The 22,035-nt window shown below is 38.2% G+C and overlaps 1 protein-coding gene across 2 annotated transcripts in view; it reads right to left on the bottom strand.

Moving 5' to 3' along the window:
• gpm6a (glycoprotein M6A) overlaps positions 1-22,035 on the bottom strand; it is an 81,266-nt gene that overhangs the window by 5,122 nt on the left and 54,109 nt on the right. For both annotated transcript variants that reach the window (XM_031902348.1, NM_001079383.1), the window contains 4 exon segments: positions 18,422-18,578; positions 15,272-15,425; positions 4,281-4,357; positions 2,494-2,559 (listed from right to left, as the gene is read on the bottom strand). In XM_031902348.1, the coding sequence (XP_031758208.1) occupies positions 2,494-2,559; positions 4,281-4,357; positions 15,272-15,425; positions 18,422-18,578 (454 nt within the window).

Raw genomic sequence — 22,035 nt, 5'->3', positions numbered from 1 at the left:
GTTTCTATGTATTAAGCTCCAAACTCACATTTTGAGAAAAGTAAAATTGTTATGATGCTGTAAATCACTTTACATGTCCCTTTCTTCAGTTGCCAAGAAACAGTTCACATTAAAGAAAACTCATATGCTCAAGTTTTAGAATGTTGAAATGGATTGAAATTTATATTCTACATTTACTGGAATCAAATATGTCCTCCAACTGTATTGCTATAGTAACATGATGTGGAATGTTTGCAGCAAAGCTATTATTGGTGATTATCAAAAAAAATACTTTTGTACTTAAAAAGCTTAAAAAATACATTAAAAAAAGACTTCTCTTTGAACAACTTGCTTACATTTTCAGTTATTATATAAGAATAAATACATATTGCTAATTAAAAAGGTTTAAACCCAACTAATACCCTTGGTTATATAAACAGTGAAGCAATACAAACTGATAATTGATTTAAATAACAGGGAAACCCTTATTTACTGAGGGGGTCCAACTACCACCCCCCCCCCCCCCCCCCACCCAGTAGATAGAATCTCTAGGTTTCTTCTCCAGCCCGGTGCTCTTGTTAGGAAAAAACTGCACCGGCCGAGGGAGGTTTGAATCCCGCAGTGCAGTGCAATCAAACCTTTCTTTCCCAGTTACCCACAGATTTAGGGGCTGATTTACTAACCCACGAATCGGAATGGGAAAAATTCCGATTGGAAAACAAACATTTTGCGACTTTTTCGTATTTGTTGCGATTTTTTCGTAGCCGTTACGACTTTTTCGTAAATTGTCGCAACTTTTTCGTAACCATTATGACTTGCGCGAATTGTCGCTAATTTTTCGTAGCCGTTACGATTTGCTCGTATCTTGACGCAACTTTTTCGTATTGAGCGCTCGTAACCTGCGGGCAAAACTTTCAGACTTAGCATGATTTTGGAAGCCTCCCATAGGACTCAATGGCACTCTGCAGCTCCAACCTGGCCCAAGAAAAGTCACGATACTGCAGCTTGAATGAATCCGAAACTTTCGTACTCGGTGCGAAGGCTACGGAAAAGTTGCGACAATTCGCGCAAGTCGTAACGCTACGAAAAAGTCGTAACAGCTACAAAAAAGTCGCGACATTTTCCGAAAAAATCGCAAAATACCGATCATTACGAAAAAAACGCATTCGGACGCTTTTCGGACGTTCAAGCAGCAAAAACTTAGTCTACATGTGAAACAGCATTGTGGATCACACTGTTAGATGTGCTTTCTACATGGGGCCCTAAGGGGCACAATTTTGCAGCCTTTATTACCCCTGCAAATAAATGTAATCATTTATAAATGAAACCCTTGTTTTATATATGGGATTATGTAATGTATTTAAGTCTTTTGATGATACAGGTCATGTTTTAATGTATACGTTCAAGCATTTATAATGTATGATTTATCCTTATGCAGTTTTGTAACAGTAATATGTGATTATATGTTTTGAGAATCCCAGGTACCTCTGATATATCTAGCTGTTTGTTCTTACAGTACGTATTTCTCAGTTCTGTTATAGGTGGCAAACTGCCAATAAGCAAAGACTAGGACTCATTTAAAAGCCCTGAGTGGTCCTGTAAATTATACTGCAGCTAAGAATTCTGCCTTTTGCTATCTCAGCCAATGTTCACACCTCTTCTTATCTACTCTGAGATCTCACAGATTCACCAGTCAAAATGCAGTGACATCACCCGACATTTAGAGAGATATACATAACTCTAAGCATAATGTACAGTAGGGGGCCCATTTACTTACTCACGAACGGGCCGAATGCGTCCGATTGCGTTTTTTTCGTAATGATCAGTATTTCGCGATTTTTTCGGAAAATTATCGCAACTTTTTCGTTACCAATACGATTTTTGCGGAAAAACGCGAGTTTTTCGTAGCCATACCGAAAGTTGTGATTTTTTTGTAGCGTTAAAACTTGCGCAAAAAGTTCAGATTTTTTCGTAGTGTTAAAACATGCGCAAAACGTTGCGCCTTTTAAGTTTTAACGCTACGAAAAAAGCGCAACTTTTCGCGCAAGTTTTAACGCTACGAAAAAATCGCAACTTTCGGAATGGCTACGAAAAACTCGCGTTTTTTCGCGCAAATCGTATTGGTAACGAAAAAGTTGCGATAATTTCCGAAAAGTCGTAAAGGCGCCGAAAAAATCGCAAAAAATACGAAAAAGTCGCAAAATGTTCGTTTTCCAATCGGAATTTTTCCAATTCGGTCGGAATTTGTGTCTTAGTAAATTAGCCCCTAAGTGTAAAGTTACATCAATTCTTCTAAAAATTTTTATGTTGTACGCAGTCATTTTAACTTACTAAATAGGTTTATAAAGCTTGTAAACAATGAAAAATTTCTGGCATATGTATGGGGTCATTAAGTTAACCTGCACTATGTTGGGGATAATTTAAAAAAAGACCTAGAAACACAGAATCTTGTGAATTGACCTCTGCGTATTCTTATTTTGCTAAAATCAGCCTTGTGCCAACTATAGTGCTTACCATGGCAATCACAGCGGCTCCAGCACCAGCAAGTGCAACGATAAACAAGTGGAATGTCATGTTCAGCTGAAAAAAAGAACATTTGTTAGTAATAAAACCTAAATCATACACATTTACTTTATTTGCTGTAAATGGCTGTCAATTTTAAAATAAATAGAAATTCAATTTGTATAATTAATTTATACCAACAATACTCATAAGCAATATAAAGTGTAATGCCAACAGCAACACTGTTGAAGTGTGATGGGAGGAAAGCCTCGTTTTATTATTTAGCATTTTTTTTTAAATGACAGAAATAAAATAAAGCACTAACTAAACACACCCCTTGCTCTACCCTTTCAGTTTTAGCTCCCATGGAATTTTTTTGTGGCGAATTTTTGCCGGCAGGCATGGATTTGCAGCAAATTTTCACATTTCGACATTGGCAAAATGTTTGGTGAAACTTCTGCGAAATTCTGCCACGGAAATTTGTGGTTGCATAAAAAAAGGCACAAGTGTATGAAAAATGCTGCAGTCACGTAAAAAAATGACGCGTGCATAAAAAAAAAAATGCACAGCACCTGTGTTTCGCAATTTTTTTGCTGTTTCACAAATGTTTCTATAGTTTTGCAAATTTTTCAGCAAAACTAAACGGGACAGATTCGCTCATCACTAGCAATGGTTAGACACAACCCTTGAATTATATTTGCTACACAAAACTTTATCAGGATGTATGGTAAGCCTATGAAGTATAGTTTTCTGGAGTATTTTATGTATATTTGTATATTTTTTATTTGCATTTATTTTTTTAATTATTTTTAAATATGATATTCTATGGAAATTAAACAAAATTTGCAATACATAACAAATTGCAGTTTTACAAGAATCCGCTAAATACATATCAAGCAAATTTGCCACCAGCATTTAAGTGTATCTTTATTGGCCCCTGTCCAGCAATTAGCTTTGATACATTTTAGGCTGAAAGGAGCTTTAGGGGGAAGACTTTTTTTAAAAAATTGATGTGACTAATTCGCACAGCGAAAATGCAGTTTAGTCGCAGCAACTTTTATTAAACCTTATGGGTAAGAACACACGGGCGAGTTACTCGCCTGCAATAGATTTCTGCTATTGTGGGCGAGTAACCACTCCGGATACTCCATCGGCAACAATAAAAGTCGCTGGTGGAAAGCCCTTTGCTTTGCTTCGGTTTCCAAAGTCATGCGTGGTTGCCTGCAGGAGGAAACTTTGCGTGACTGAAGCGATGCAAAGGGCTTTTTTCCTAGTGACTTCTTTTGTTGCTGGTGGAAACCCTGTTTGGAGTGATAATTTGCCCATGATAGATCTCCGTGGGTTCTTACCATATGTCGGAAAAGTCGCTGCAATTAGTCACCGAAACTGACTTTTTAAAAAGTGTGTCTTCGCCCTTAATAAGAATTTTGCTGAACAACTTTGCCCTTTTAAGAAAATAAGGTTCAAATAACATCAGAATTTCATTGACAGGGGCATTGCTTTAAATGAGAACCTGCAACTGACTGAAAAGCAGTGTCAATAAATGTTTATGAAAATCACCTATTCACAAATTTTCAGAATTCCTAAAGTCTAAAATGATTTTGCTGTGGGGTCCAGAAATTCATAGTTATGCTGCTGCTCACCAGAACCCTTTCTATTGCAGGCAAGTAAACATATACAAATCTGAAACATGTGCTACTATTGGGCCTTTATTGGATATATTCTTACATATACAATCTCCCACAACTGTATTCTATTTCTCACACACACACAAAAATCCCCCTAACATTTCAGCTTACTTCTGTAGATTCACACATCCGTATAAAGTTATCAGATGATGAGCATAGCTTCTTCTCTTCCCCAACTGTTACGATACCTGCAAGAAATGCAATTCTCAAATTAAGTCATGTTCAATATGCTAAACCACATCATCTATTCAGAAAAAAATGGTGAAATATCATTATACTGAAGTATTACTATAAAAAGCCATATAAATGTACAGTAATATTTTATTGTTACATGTTTGATCCACCACCAAAAGAATGAACAAATGATGCAACTACTCCTTCTTTCAAGTACAGTAGACTGACTAGTTGAATCAACCCAAGTAATTTCACCTTTCAAATCTACTTAGCAGGAGACAATGATATTCAAAGCCACCTACCAACATACATTGATTCAAAAATGTTCACTGACAAGTTACATATTTATTAACAAGAATTCATTTATAATGAATGTGTAATGGAAGTAGCTTAAAATGACAGGTTATTTTATTAAAAAATGGTTTGAAAGGGCAGTGCTAAGTCTAAAAACCAGTGTACCTGTCCCAGACCCACTGCCATTTTAGATATAAGGCAGGTGGGAACCCCACTTCAAGCAGTATTTTACCAGAGATGGTAAAGTATTGATAAATATGACACAAAATACAGTATGTTTAGGACAGAGTGTGTAAGCTTCCATGGTTGATGTCTTATGATCTAAGTCTTATGATCTAAGTCCTATGATCTAATATGAAAATAATTAATCCAAATAAGCATTTAAATGCATCAGAAGTAGGCTTCAGCTGTCAGTGAGATATTGGGAATCCCAGATCAGCAGCTGGAGGGTCATAGGTTGGGGATCTCTTATGTATTTATACTGAAAACTATTGTTAAACAATATGTTGTTTGTATTTTACGTACATTTTCCCCTCTGGGCAAATGCCCTATTTGCTCTGTGATTATCTATGATGGTTTAGCAATGTATAAGGGAACTGCTCTCTAGCATGAAAGTTGTGGGAAACTGGGACTTTATAATTAGCGATGAGTGAATTTTTTCAGGTTTGTAAATTTTTCAGCAAAGCAAAATGGGACAGATTCGCTCATAGCTATTTATAATAACAGCTGACAAGGGGTTGTAGCTAAATTGTGAGAGTTCATAGCCCAGAAAGCCAGATGTAGTACAGGTATGGGATCCATTATCTGGAAACCTGTTATCCAGAAAGCTCCGAATTATGGAGAAGCCATCACCCACAGACACCATTATAAGCAAATAATTATAATTTTAAAAATGATTTCCTTTTTCTCAGTAACAATAAAACAGTACCTGTACTTGATCCCAACTAAGATATAATTAATCCTTATTGGAGGCAGAACAGTCCTATTGGGTTTATTTAATATTTAAATGATTTGTAGCAGACTTAAGTTATGGAGATCCAAATTACAGAAATATCCCTTATCTGGAAAACCCCAAGTCCCGAGCATTCCGGATAACAGGTCCCATACTTGTATCTTTATTTTCCTTTAATTATAAGCTACTATCGCATTGGATATTCTGATAGGTGGAATCACCCCTCAATGTCTGTCACTGCTTCCCACAGTAATATAATATATCTCCCCATCAACACTATAAGGCAGATTTATTCAAATTAAAATTTTTACGTCAAAGTAAAAAAAAAAGCAATCACCTTCTTTGCTGCAATTTTTTAAAACTTATAGCAATTTTGATATAATCTGAAATTGAAATCTTGCCACCTAAAACTTGTTAAGGTACTATGGAAGTCAGAAGTCAAGTGTATTTTCAACACTTTATTTGTCATGGACAAAATGCAATTGCAGGATAAAATTGCAAAAACACAAATTTACTTTATGGGTCCCTCACTGGACTCCAAACAACCTAGGCCATTCTTTCCTTAATGTGGGCCCTACTTTTTGTATATAGTGAATATACTGCTTAGCACTGCTGCTAGAGCAGAGGGGTTATATATATAATATACTAAAACACAACAGGGTAACATTTCACAGACAGCAAAGGAACACAGTTACTTGAGCTCCCATCCTTTTATTACAGTTTAAACTTTTACAGTTATTAGATTCATCTGACAAAGTACAATTTTAAACGTATGGCCGATAAAGCATTATTGCAGTGCTGTACTTCACGCTGACAAATCTTCACTGAATAATGTAGTTAGAAGGTCGGAAGGATGTAATGCATCACATATACTCAATATTGGGGATGATCTATGTGGCGTGTATAAAGCCGTTTCATTGTGAGCCTGCTGTGATATACTGCATTACACTATGCTTGCCTATAAAAATATATTTCTCACAAATGTGTGTAATCATGTGTTGGTAATAAAGCCTTTGTACATCTGGCATGAATTCAGGGACGTTTAATAATGTTCAGTCACTTTTTGACCTGAGGTTTAATCACTAAAAATGATTGCAGGAGATACAGTATGCATTACAATAAAAAGGCATTTTTCCTGCACCTTTCCAGTAACGGGCGTGCAGATGGCTGCTATGCCAACCCACTAGTTATCAAGATTACAAATATCACTAAAATTATCATAGATGGGAATCTTACATTTATCCCTTTATCATGATCCTAAAACCCAGTGTCCAGGTTCCAAGCAATCCAGGAGATAAAGGAACTGCACTATATAAATTTATACAAGGTATTTATAAAAAAAATCATGCAATGTCTTTGTGGTGCCAGTTGTCTTAATACTACCCGCAGGCTTGTGAGTACGCTGTGTGCAACTGGAGTACATGGCACTTATGCAGAGCAGAGATGAGATAGATATATACGTATTAAAAATAGGCTATAATTGATTTAAGTAATAACATAAATACCAAGTAACTTAGAACACATATGGAAAGACCAGAATATAAAGGTGGCCATACACGTGGCGATCTGACGATGTTTCGTATGACCATCGGTCGCACGAAACATCGTAAGATCCGCCACACACCATTCAGGGCTGAATCGGCAGTTAAGGAGGTAGAAACAATAGGATTTCTACCTCCTTCTGCCGATTCAGCTCTGAAGGGAGAATTTTGGTCAGGCGCCTTCTATGGCGCCCGATCAAAATTTTCAAACTGGTCCGATCGGCGAGTCGTCCGATATCAGCAGCTTCCTGCGATATCGGTCGACTCGCCGACATGCCATACACGCACCGATTATCGTACGAAACGAGGTTTCGTACGATAATATCGGTGCGTGTATGGCCACCTTTAGGCTTTATGATCAACATTAACTCTTTTAATGCCAAGCACGTATGGCATACGTGCTGGCAGTAAAAGGGCTTAAACGCCAACGACGTGTCTCATACGTCGTTGGCGTTTAAGCGCTGCAGAGGGCTTCTAACAATGACAGCCCCCCTGGGCAATGTGCCAGGGGGGCTGTCATCAGGGTCCTGCGAGCCGATCGCTCGCAGGACCCTCCAGGAAGCAGCAGACGCGATCGCATCACGTCTGCTGCTTCCTGCTTCCTCCCTCTCCCCCAGCGCCGGCCCAACTGAGGAAGGAGGCGATCGGTCTTCAGGAACAGGTAAGGAGTTTTTTTTTTCTTGCATTTACACACTTTTACACACTTATACACACATTTACATACATTTATACACACTTACATACATTTACACACACTTACAGCACACATTTTAGCATTTTTTTTTTTTTTTTCACACTTTTATACACTTATTTACACTCATATACACACTTACACACTATCACACAACTTTTACACATGTACACACATGTATACACAAACACTTTGGTTTTTTTTGTTTTGCTTTTTTTTTTTTTTTTTTTTCTTCATTTTACCACTTTGTTTTTATTTTCTTTTACCTAAAAACTGTTTATTTTGACAGCGTAACTATTGGATCAGATATTCTGGCCACTAATTACACTGTCATGTAACTTATTTTGTTGTTTCACTGATTTGCACAATTTTTGTGGTTTTATCACATTTTATCCCTATATAAGTGTTCCTGATCTGTTTTTAGCGTAGCTTTGCCAGGTGTAACTTTGGTGTACAAAAATAACTTTACCTATTTTGAATTCATCAGAATGTGTACATTCCAAAAATATATGGTTTTGTGGGGGTCTCTGTATAGTTAGGGGAAGTTTTGGCACATAATACACTGACAGGGGGCTCTTTGTGCAAAAGCTGAGCTGGCAGGCGAGAAATCCTTATGCGCTATTTTCATTTAGGGTTCAGTACATACCGCAGACTTTGGTATATCTATGCATATTGGGCATCAAACTGTTCAGTAGGCCTCTGGTGTTCCTATTTGGGGTGACTTGCCTTTGTACGCAAGAAATTGTGTGAGATAAGTGCGACAAATTGCAACATTTTTAGGCGATTTTCTGAAATGTCATAAAAACCAATAACTTTAGGAAAGCTCTGCAGATTGGTACTTTGGTGTAGAAAGGACTCTTTACCCTTGTTGGATTTGTCAGAATGTGTACTTTCCAAAAATATATGGTTTTGTGGGGGATCTGTATAGTTAGGGGAAGTTTTGGCACATAATACACTGACAGGGGGCTCTGTGTGCAAAAGGTGAGCTGGCAGGCGAGAAATCCTTATGCGCTATTTTCATTTAGGGTTCAGTACATACCGCAGACTTTGGTATATCTATGCATATTGGGCATCAAACTGTTCAGTAGGCCTCTGGTGTTCCTATTTGGGGTGACTTGCCTTTGTACGCAAGAAATTGTGTGAGATAAATGCGGCAAATTGCAACATTTTTAGGCGATTTTCTGAAATGTCATAAAAACCGATAACTTTAGGAAAGCTTTGCGGCTTGGTACTTTGGTGTAGAAAGGACTCTTTACCCTTGTTGGATTTGTCAGAATGTGTACTTTCCAAAAATATATGGTTTTGTGGGGGTCTCTGTATAGTTAGGGGAAGTTTTGGCACATAATACACTGACAGGGGGCTCTGTGTGCAAAAGCTGAGCTGGCAGGCGAGAAATCCTTATGCGCTATTTTCATTTAGGGTTCAGTACATACCGCAGACTTTGGTATATCTATGCATATTGGGCATCAAACTGTTCAGTAGGCCTCTGGTGTTCCTATTTGGGGTGACTTGCCTTTGTACGCAAGAAATTGTGTGAGATAAGTGCGACAAATTGCAACATTTTTAGGTGATTTTCTGAAATGTCATAAAAACCAATAACTTTAGGAAAGCTCTGCAGATTGGTACTTTGGTGTAGAAAGGACTCTTTACCCTTGTTGGATTTGTCAGAATGTGTACTTTCCAAAAATATATGGTTTTGTGGGGGTCACTGTATGGTTAGGGGAAGTTTTGGCACATAATACACTGACAGGGGGCTCTGTGTGCAAAAGCTGAGCTGGCAGGCGAGAAATCCTTATGCGCTATTTTCATTTTGGGTTCAGTACATACCGCAGACTTTGGTATATCTATGCATATTGGGCATCAAACTGTTCAGTAGACCTCTGGTGTTCCTTTTTGGGGTGATTTGTCTTTATCTGATCTTTATCAAGAAATTGTGAGAGATAAATGCGGCAAATTGCAACATTTTTATGCGATTTTCGAAATGTCATATAAATCTGCAAACTTAGGAAAGCTTTGCGGCTTGGTACTTTGTAGCAATAAGAAATATTTACCCATTATAGATTCGGGGGGATGTGTATTTTCCAAAAATATATGGCTTTCTGGGGTGAATGTACTTTTTTGTAGCATTATCCCACATAAAGGATGTAAATGTGTTGATTTTGCAGGAGCTGAAATGATAGATCATATGGGGGTATGTTCCCATTGGGGCCCCTACATGCCACATACTTAGGTAAACCTATACATATTGGGCATCAAACTGTTCAGTGGACCCCTGGCGTTCAAATTCAGGGTGTTTTATCTTGGTATCTAATGCTATGTGGGAGATAAGATGCTTCAAAATGGAAGCTTTGAGGGGATTTTTGGAAATGTCATCAAAATTGCTAACTTTAGAAAAGCTGTGCGGCTTGGTACTTTGGAGTAGAAAGACATGGGTACCCATTTTAGATTCGGGGGAATGTGTACTTTCCAAAAATATATGGCTTTCTGGGGTGAATGTACTTTTTTGTAGCTTTATCCCACATATAATGATGTAAATGTGTTAATTTTGCATGAGCTGAAATGACAGAAATGACAGTATATATGGGGGTATGTTCACATTGGGGCCCCTACATGCCACATATTTAGGTAAACCTATACATATTGGGCATCAAACTGTTCAGTGGACCCCTGGCGTTCAAATTCAGGGTGTTTTATCTTGGTATCTAATGCTATGTGGGAGATAAGATGCTTCAAAATGGAAGCTTTGAGGGGATTTTTGGAAATGTCATCAAAATTGCTAACTTTAGAAAAGCTGTGCGGCTTGGTACTTTGGAGTAGAAAGACATGGGTACCCATTTTAGATTCGGGGGAATGTGTACTTTCCAAAAATATATGACTTTCTGGGGTGAGCGTACTTTTTTGTAGCTTTATCCCACATATAATGATGTAAATGTGTTGATTTTGCATGAGCTGAAATGACAGAAATGACAGTATATATGGGGGTATGTTCACATTGGGGCCCCTACATGCCACATACTTAGGTAAACCTATACATATTGGGCATCAAACTGTTCAGTGGACCCCTGGCGTTCAAATTCAGGGTGTTTTATCTTGGTACCTAATGCTATGTGGGAGATAAGATGCTTCAAAATGGAAGCTTTGAGGGGATTTTTGGAAATGTCATCAAAATTGCTAACTTTAGAAAAGCTGTGCGGCTTGGTACTTTGGAGTAGAAAGACATGGGTACCCATTTTAGATTCGGGGGAATGTGTACTTTCCAAAAATATATGACTTTCTGGGGTGAGCGTACTTTTTTGTAGCTTTATCTCACATATAATGATGTAAATGTGTTGATTTTGCAGGAGCTGAAATGACAGAAATGACAGTATATATGGGGGTATGTTCACATTCGGGCCCCTACATGCCACATACTTAGGTAAACCTATACATATTGGGCATCAAACTGTTCAGTGGACCCCTGGCGTTCAAATTCAGGGTGTTTTATCTTGGTACCTAATGCTATGTGGGAGATAAGATGCTTCAAAATGGAAGCTTTGGGGGGATTTTTGGAAATGTCATCAAAATTGCTAACTTTAGAAAAGCTGTGTGGCTTGGTACTTTGGAGTAGAAAGACATGGGTACCCATTTTAGATTCGGGGGAATGTGTACTTTCCAAAAATATATGGCTTTCTGGGGTGAGCGTACTTTTTTGTAGCTTTATCTCACATATAATGATGTAAATGTGTTGATTTTGCAGGAGCTGAAATGACAGAAATGACAGTATATATGGGGGTATGTTCACATTCGGGCCCCTACATGCCACATACTTGGGTAAACCTATACATATTGGGCATCAAACTGTTCAGTGTACCCCTGGTGTTCAAATTCAGGGTGTTTTATCTTGGTACCTAATGCTATGTGGGAGATAAGATGCTGCAAAATGGAAGCTTTGAGGGGATTTTTGGAAATGTCATCAAAATTGCTAACTTTAGAAAAGCTGTGTGGCTTGGTACTTTGGAGTAGAAAGACATGGGTACCCATTTTAGATTCGGGGGAATGTGTACTTTCCAAAAATATATGGCTTTCTGGGGTGAGCGTACTTTTTTGTAGCTTTATCTCACATATAATGATGTAAATGTGTTGATTTTGCAGGAGCTGAAATGACAGAAATGACAGTATATATGGGGGTATGTTCACATTCGGGCCCCTACATGCCACATACTTGGGTAAACCTATACATATTGGGCATCAAACTGTTCAGTGGACCCCAGGCATTCATATTTAGGGTGTTTTATTTGGTTACTTTATGACCTGTAGGAGATAAGATACTATAGACTGGAAGCTTTGAAGCGATTTTTAAAAAAAATCACAAATTTTGATAAAAACCAATAACTTTAGGAAAGCATTGCGACTTGATAGTTTGGAGTAGACAGACAGTTGTGCCTATTCTGTATTCCCCAGAATCTGTTCTTTCCAAAAATGTACAATTTTCTGGGATAAACCTTCTGTTAGTGGAATTTTGGCCTTGAAATCCAAAGTATGCAGTTTTTTTGGAGCAGTGCTTTGGGAATTTGGTAGTGTACTGCTGGGAGTTTTTGACCTATACAAGTGAGAAATCTCCATAAAACTATATATATTTGGTATTGGCACGTTCAGGAGACATGGGACTTTCCAAATCAGTTGTATATTCGTGCATAAAATATTTTTTGTTTCTAGTATGTGTGATTATATTATGGAAAATTTGATTTTTTTTGCATTTTTAGACATTTAGAAGCCTATATCTTGTTACAGAATTGGAATTACACAAAAATTCTACCATATTTTGAAAGCTTAGGTTGTTCTGAAAAAAACGATATATTGTTTTCCTTGGTAAACTAAAAGTCCCCCCGAGGAAAGGCCCCTAAAGTGAAACAGTGCAAAATGTTCAAAAACTGTCTGGCAATACAAGTTCCGCTTTGACCAAAATGGCTGGCAGTAAAAGGGTTAAAAGATAATTTTAGTTGAGCAAGTCGGCCACATTAATACATATTTATTTATACATTTTCCACTATACGGACTTGCACCCTTTGCAGTATATTCTGTTGCATTATTGAGTTAAAGGGATGTTCACCTTTAAATTAACTTTAGAATAATGTAGAAAGTGCTATTCTGAGACAATTTGAAATTGGTCTTCATTTTTTTTTATTATTTGTGGTTTTTAAATGATTGAGCTTTTTTGTTCAGCAGCTCTTAAGTTTGGAATTTCATCAGCTATCTGGTTGCTACGGTCCAATTTAACCATTCTCATTTATCAGTCAGGCAGTGGTTGATGAAAGAGGCAGGGGTATGAAAAGAGGAAAAGTCACATGATTGTTAACTTAATAAACTTTGCTGCAGCCTTTTCAACCCACTAAAGAAGCCTGAGTCCTAGGGCCTATTTATTAAAGTACGACAGGTACGAAATACAAAAAATTGTATTTGATCGTACTGTGTGTATTTTCTGCGACTTTTTCGTATAGTTGCGCAACTTTTTCGTATTTTCTGCGACTTTTTTGTACTTTGCGACAGAATTTGTGCGACAAAATCGTATTTGTCGCACCTAGGGGCAGCATTCAGGTGGCACACATATGCCTTTCAGTTGTGATAGAAATGTGATAGAAAATGCCTTAACCCTAAGGGGCACAGTCATTAAAGTACGATTGAAATGCTCGACTTTTCCGTACCTTTTACCCATTTCGGGATTCCAACTTTGAATGAATCTGCCCCTAAGTGTCTGTATGCACAACAATGAAATAAACCATGTAATTACTGCCTGCCCTTAGATAGCAGGTGTACCTGGCATTGTACCTCCATAGCATGCTGCACCTTATCCCAAAGTACAAGTAAGTGCAAACTAGATATAAGTATGGATGAGTGCAAGTTGGTGTATCTCAATAAAGCTTAACTTTGCTGTGCATTTATAGTTGCTTCTGTCATTTACACTGGGCTGGTGGAAACATTATCCTTCAGGATATCTGTACTCAAGCATCCCCACCGGGTGCTCCCTGCCCAGCCCAGCATGTCTGATTGAAACTGTTTCTGAACTGTGTCCTGAACTATAAATAAAACTGGACTGGGGGTACCTTAATGTGGGATTTTAAACAACAATGTGGCCTTCTTTACCAGTAATACTTATCTTTCTTAGCAATTATAAGAATGGGTCAGCAGTAATTTCATTATTATCATGGCAAGTGACTTCAAAAGGACATTATGATCAATAAAGCTTTGAACTTAAAAACCCCTGACAATTAAACTGATGATATGGAAGGGGCCTAATTGCCTCAGGAAGTTGTTCTTAGTGCCAAAAGGCATAGGGTTCACTCTACATGAAAGTAACCACAAGGCTTAATACTGGGTTGGTAGCACATGGATGCTCATAGAACTGTTTTACACTGCCAGTGGCAAGTTGCACAGTATACCTTTTATACCCAGTATAAGACGGCTGTCTAATAAGTGTGAAAAGGAGAACTGTCCTAAACTATGGGAATCTATAATTCTTGTAAAGGTAAGAGTCAGGAACTGTGGAAAGCACACAGCACAATGGAATAAATAAATTTGATTTAAGTTTATTTTGAGTGTCCTTTATTTAGTTCTCAAGCAATGCCAGACAAGATTGTGACAAGAAAGAAATTATTGGACATGTGTCAGTCCACCCAAAGTTCCATAGACATATTGTTTCTCTCTACTGAACAGGGCTGCTAAAAGATTTCTAGGGGTCTCTAACTATAACACTGTGCCTGCCACACATAAAAACACAGCAAAGCATACTGGTTTTTATTGTCTTACAATGCATTGTATGTGATGATCTGATCATAACACTGATAACTCATTTTTAAAGTAACTTTTACCAGCTGATCGGTAGCTGCTTTCCTGCACTCTGCATGCCACCAGTTATGGCTGCCAACCATATGATTTGAAGCCTCATTATACTGGTTTAGTTCAGCTTACTGTGATCTTACTCTACATTCTCAAGTGGGATCATCTGGCTGTGAAAGAGATGCATTCAACCTGTATTTGATTTGCACAGAATTTTGTGAGTTTATTTGTATTCTCCTAATATGTTCACAGATGGAACTGACAAAGTGAAAGGGATAATAATATGTATTCACATAATAAAGCTCTTACTTAGAACACTTAGCATGGATAGCTTATGCCAGTTGCCTGGGCAGGAAAATGAAAAGTTAAGCTGCATAATGCCTAATATGACTTTATTGTGTTATTTTGCATTTACCATTTGAACACATAACTGTGGCACTTCTCTAATGAATTTACCTATAAAAATCTATGTAGGAAGAATTAAGCTCACGTTGACTAATTAAAAATAAAGCATTTTAAAGAAGTAAACATAATACAAACTAAAAACATTCCCAGTGTTATGCAAAGTTACAGAGGCAGCGTTTCAAAGTCCTTATATTAATGATTCTGAACCACAAATAATGTAATTGATACCTACCAAACTGACGAAGGTCCAAGCAGAAACTAGCTTCATCAACTAACGTCGCATTCCGACAAATGGTCCAGAGATTAAAGTACATGTAGACGGGAAGAGAAGTGAATGCTGTGACCCCAAGCCAGGCAAGCATGAACAGGTATGTCAGCATGATAAACTGCAACAGACAAAAAGATATAAAAGGACATAAGTAATGAACAAATACAGATTGGACCAAGTAATATATACATAGCAATAAATGCGTGTTTTTTTCTCAGACATTTTTATATTAAGAAAAAACAAAGTTTCACCATTCACATTTCAGTTAACATCTCTTTTGCGTTTTCTGACATCGCTAACTACAAAGCAAGAATCGAGTGATAATAAATTAGTCCCAGGTTGCTGCTGTCTTATACTTAATAAGGATCTAAATCCACAAATTAATTGATGTAAACTTACTCGGGGAGGCCTAATTCTTAAAATTTGCGATCAAACCTAAATGTTTGCTTATTTATTAAAAAGTTTAAATCTATCAAACATGATTATATATAACCGTGAAAAAACTTGAATGCAAAAACAGGTGTGGGATCCTTTATCTGGAAACCCATTATACAGAAAGCTCCAAATTATGGGAGGACCATCCATTCCATTTTAAGCAACTAATTCTAATTTGTAAAAATGATTTCCTATTTCTCTGTAATAATAAAACAGTACCTTGTACTTGATCCAAACTTAGATATCATTGATCCTTATTGGTAGCAAAACAATTCTGTTGGGTTCATTTGATGTTTATATGATTTTTTGGTAGACTTAAGGTATACAGATCCAAATGACAGAAATATCCCTTATCTGGAAAACCCCAGGTTCCAAACATTCTGGATAACAGGTCCATACCTGTATTCAACTCATCATTTTCAATTGGCCAATAAACACTCGAAAAAAAATTGAAATTTCTGTTTTTTTTTTAAATTTTTAGGATTTTAATATCAGGCTATTGGCTCAACTTAGAGTCAGTAACCCTAGGGTTACTTCAATACAGGAAGTGCCAAAAAAGTGCAAAGACAGGGGAGGTAGATTTATCATAAATCGAATTTTCAAATTTCTTTTTAATTTAAGAAAACTCAAAAAGATTCAAATGTGTGTTTATTTATGTACTCAAGTTTTAAATTACAGTATTTAAAAAATCATGGACAATGCTAAAGCATGTACTGTATATACTCGAGTATAAGCCGATCTGAATATAAGCCGAGGTACCTAATTTTACCAAAGAAAACTGTAAAATCGTATTGAGTATAAGCCTAGGAAACAATCACAGAAACATAAATCAAAGTGCTATCCCAATGCAATGCTAGGGCCATAAGCCAAACGGATGTACTGACTTCCAGACAGAGTCACCATCAGGGGATACTCCAATTATGGGCTTCATGGCTAAAGGTGCCCCAAGAAACACAACTATACATTTTGAAGGTGACAAAAAGAGACAGGGCTTGTGAAGGAGTGGGCAAGGTTTGGGTGGATCTCCCCCCCCCTCGCTGGCATTCGGCGCGCCACCCCCCCCACCCACGCGTGTACTCGGGCGGTCGCATGGGCAGGGTGGCAGTGATTGGGTGCTATTTAATCTCATTCTCATGGCAGTGTCAAGCAACCAATGTGGTCTAATGGCAATTTGCTTCCCTGTTTGGATTTTGTTAGAAGCATCTCTTGGTGTTTGCTGAAGGGGCTGCTGGGCAAAGATCACTGTAGGTCACCCCTGCAGAGCCAAACATGTTCCCGGCCCACCCAAACGTATATACAAAAAATAACAGCGTACATGCACAACATAGAATTATGCATCAGAAACACAAGCTGAACATCATCATTAGAGCTTCACTCCGGCGCTCCGGGCCCCACCAATGCGCGCGACTGGCGTGCGGCGCGCGTGCTCGGGCAACGCACGGGGGGGGGGGCGGGCAATGCATTCTCGGGCAACGGATTCGCTCGGAACACAGGTAATCCAGCAGTGCCCCCCTACTTGACTCGACTATAAGCCGAGGATTCCTTTTTTAGCACATTTTGAGTGCTGGAAAACTCGGCTAATACTCGAGTATATACGGTAAGTTGCTTGGGAACACCAATTGCATATTGACTGCATTGGAATTAAATGCAGTCAGTGGAGCCCTTCTAGCTGAATTTTCTAAAGTGTCCTTGACTTTTCAGATGACCTGACCAGTTGGTGAGGCGAGTTTATAAATTAATTCTCTAGATATTTCCAGTTTTAACCTTCAGTAGTATGACAATTCTGTTTGATGTGCTTTTTCTTTTATTGTTATTTATTTATTAGAGTACAGAATTCCTTGTATCTCTTGTGAGGTATCCTGAGAAGAAAGGCTCTGACATTCACGTATATCTTTTAAATGAAATTCAAAACCTTCTCAAATGAAAGCTAAACACTTCAAAGCAAAGCTGTTTGAGATGGACTTGTTTTAATCAGATTCAAATGATTTCTGTAACATAATCTGGGAAATCTTTTTCAGAAGAAACTAGTTCTGGAAAACTGAAACTAGTCTAGGGGATTCTCACAAACAGAAAAATATTGCACCTGTTGATGCCCTGGAATTTTGAAAAGTGACAGGATGGCTATAAGATCTAAAAGCACACACTCTGTTACAGGTATGGAACCTGTTATCTAGAATGCTTGGGACCAGAAGCTTTCTGGATAAGAGATATTTCTGTATTTTGGATCTCTATACCACTAATAAGTGGATCTCTAGACATTAATTAAACCCAATAGAATTGCTTTGCCTCCACTAAAGATACATTATATTTTAGTTGGGGTCATGTACAAGGTATTGTTTTATTATTACAGAGAAAAATGAAAAAAAAATATTTTGAATTATTTGATTAAAATGGAGTCTATCGGATATGGCCTTCCTGTAATTCAAAGCTTTCTGGATAATGGGTTTCCGAATATGGGATCCCAGACCCAAAGCTGTAAACTTCTGATGCTTGTGTCACCATATTGTTCGTAATTCCATGTTTATTTGTGACCAATACAACATATATTTTATTTGTGATCTATACAACATATTGTAAATTCATGCTGAATGAGACATAAATGACATAAAAACAATTCAATTTAGAAAATTATACAAAAAAGTCATATTTAAATATACATTCGACGTAACAATAACATACCCATGCGCTGACACATCTGCCACATGTGGTGATTTTGAAGTCTCCATAGAGATCTTTGATAGCACCTGTTGTAAAGAAACCTTCCACCATAAGCAGAATTCCATAAACAAAGAAGGCAGCTGCTATTCCGTAGATTACATACTTGAAAATATCAATCCTATAAAAAAAAAAAAAAGATCTTCATTACTGGATTATTAAAACTGAATGCACACTGACTCTATTCACTGGGTACTTGCACTAATACATGCTGCTAACAAGTTGCCATAAGCGCCAATGCACACATTGGTAACCTGGCCCTTTTGTTTGTAGAATACACAAAGGGGTGGATTTATTAACATTCTGATTTTGTGGTTTAAGCAGGGTCAGACTGGGGGGTTCAGGGCCCACCGGGGCTCCCGCCCCAGGGGCCCTGCACCCAGCCAGCCATGTCCCCTACCCCCCCAGGGGTCCCCCTAACCCCCCCGCAGGGCCCCCACCCGACGTCCTCCCCGAGCGCGTATAAATTGAACGCGTCAGGGGAGCAACAGTCAGTAGGGGTAGCGCCGACAAAGGTCGGACTGGGCCGCCAGGGCCCACCGGGATTTTTCCTGGTGTCCTGGCGGCCCAGTCCAACCCTAGGTTTAAGAATATTTTGAAACCATGACTAAACTCACTTTCTTTTGAATGTTTGGTCATTTATTAAAGATCTATATTGAAAAAGCACGAACAAAAAAAGATATAAAAAAAACATGAAAACCACAACAGTCCTATAGCTTTGGTGGAATGGAAGATTATTGCCGAGCTGTTACATATTACAGGAGATTGATGATATAAAGCCGGACTGAAACTAGTAAAATGTTTCAACTTTATTAATGGACTAAGGCATCCAGATTTGAACTTGAGTTTTACCTGCGAATTTGATGATTTGAGATTATACATGCAGAATAATGTTATACATGTACTTCTTGTAATTATAATGATTGGTTCAACATTAAGGGTCATAATCATTGTGGGGCCAATAGGAAAGCAACTATTCATGTCTGTACTACTTTACTGCAAGAAGTGCCAGGTTCAATATCTGAATTTAAAAAACTGAACTATACCATACACCAGATTTGTAAATAGGCCTTTCATTTCCCACAAAGCACTGCATACTTTTTTAAAAGTTTGTTAATCAGTTAGCTTCTGCTAATAGTTACAATAGTTAATAGACAATAGAAAATACAGTTCAAGGAACAGATTCTGATTGGAATATTGATTACAAACCTAAAACATTGTTTATTTGGCCAGACGTTTTTGAGAAGATTAAGAATCCTATTATACCCTTCAGTAAAGCATAATAGGATTTTTTTATATTAACGGCAATACACTACTCCTAAATGAAACCAATAGCTCATTAAATTTCAGTGTTACAGAAAATCCATTTTTTGACACCACTATAAATATTACAGATTCTGTACTAATCATTGTACTAACTAGAACTTGTAATCTTTTAACAAATGAATGCATGCAGGAATACTTTACCCCCCAAATGTAATTAAAGACACAAAGTTTGCCCAGGAGTAGGAACCCTTAGCAACCAATATTATTTATGTTTTTAAACAGGTGATTAGTAAATGCTACCTGCTGATTGGTTGCTGTGTTACTTCCAAACAATTAATTATACTTTAGTTAGGTTTTTTTTTGTTTTTTTTTTTAAACCACACTGTTCCTTTGTAAAAAAAAAAAAAATTGATAATGTTTTATAGTAAAAACACTTAAAAAAGGGCTTCATTGTTTAAAATAAAGCTCTCTTGACTTGTGCATTATTTATATAAAATCTTGCCAGGTTTTAGTTGCCAAATTTTTTCATTCTCGGAAAACTCACATTAAAAAGAGAATAAAGACTGTGGGGGGTTTTTTGCTACAATTTTCCCCAATTCTGGAAAAAATTCAATTCTAAACTTTCATAAATTTCCCTCCCAGTGTTTTCATATTACATAAGCCCATAATCAGCCTCGGATTTCTATTTTGGGCGCCCAGGAGCCGCCCCCCTCAGGATCACATGTGTATCCTAGCAGCTTGCATAGGGAGCACAAGGGGAAGGGACGTGCTGAAGTTTTCTGTGTGTCACGTCCCCAGTGTTCCATATGGCAGCAATTTCCACATGTGGCTGGGCGGCACACCGCCCCAAAATTTATCCCGCCCTAGGCCCAGGCCTTGGTAGCCTTGCCACAAATCCGGGCCTGCCTATAATACTTGTTATAGTTGGAGGAAACTGTGAAACTTGTGATAAAAATTGCTTGCAATGTCAGGCTTCTATTTCAGGTATACCCCTTTGCTCCAGTCCGTGCACACTCAATTGTACTTATTGTACTTTTAAACAGATGGAGGGTGCCTAAAGGCAGAAGTATGTGCAAACTCTTTTTATTAAGTGTATCACTATATATTTCAGGCACACAGCCCAAAACATGTAGTGATACACCTAATAAAAATAGTTTGCAACATACTTCAAGGTTAATAATATGCAACATATTAGTTTACTAACCATTACAACATCTTCAGAAAATGAATCTAATTCTGTGATCTCTTAAAAGGAGCATAACACAGACTTACAAGGTAATATCATCATGTTTGCTACTGGTCTAGTAACCCATAGCAACAAAGCAGTAGGTAGAATTTCCCTTTTTTTCCTGGAACAAATCTATTCCTTTTTGGATTTGCATTCCTAACCGGGCTTGAAACCTACAGGGCAGGACTGGCTTGATTAATCAGTCAGTACAGCGCTGCGGAATATGTTGGCGCTTTATAAATAAATGTTAATAATAATAATAATTTTTGAAAGAGGTCTTACAGTTAAAACACTAAGGGGCACATTTACTAACCCACGAATCCGAACCGAATTGGGACAATTACAACTCTTTGGGGCACATTTACTAAGACACGAATTCGAATCCGAATTGGGAAAATTCCGATTGGAAAACGAACATTTTGCGACTTTTTCGTATTTTTTGCAAATTTTCGGCGCCTTTACGACTTTTCGGAAATTGTCGAGACTTTTTCATTACCAATACGATTTGCGCGAAAAAACGCGAGTTTTTCGTAGCCATTACGATGCGCTCGTATCTTGTCGCGACTTTTTCGTATTGAACGCTCGTAAGCGGCGGGCGAAACTTTCAGACTTAGCATGATTTTGGAAGCCTCCCATAGGACTCAATGGCACTCTGCAGCTCCAACCTGGCCCAAGGAAAGTCTCCCATAGGGCTCAATGGCACTCTGCAGCTCCAACCCGGCCCAAGGAAAGTCTCCCATAGGGCTCAATGGCACTCTGCAGCTCCAACCCGGCCCAAGGAAAGTCTCCCATAGGGCTCAATGGCACTCTGCAGCTCCAACCTGGCCCAAGGAAAGTCTCCCATAGGGCTCAATGGCACTCTGCAGCTCCAACCTGGCCCAAGGAAAGTCTCTCATAGGGCTCAATGGCACTCTGCAGCTCCAACCTGGCCCAAGGAAAGTCTCCCATAGGGCTCAATGGCACTCTGCAGCTCCAACCTGGCCCAAGGAAAGTCTCCCATAGGGCTCAATGGCACTCTGCAGCTCCAACCTGGCCCAAGGAAAGTCTCCCATAGGGCTCAATGGCACTCTGCAGCTCCAACCTG

The sequence above is a fragment of the Xenopus tropicalis genome, chromosome 1 (genome assembly GCF_000004195.4).
Source record: "Xenopus tropicalis strain Nigerian chromosome 1, UCB_Xtro_10.0, whole genome shotgun sequence".
In the NCBI taxonomy this organism is placed as follows: domain Eukaryota; kingdom Metazoa; phylum Chordata; class Amphibia; order Anura; family Pipidae; genus Xenopus; species Xenopus tropicalis.
This window is presented reverse-complemented; position numbering and strand designations above follow the sequence as displayed.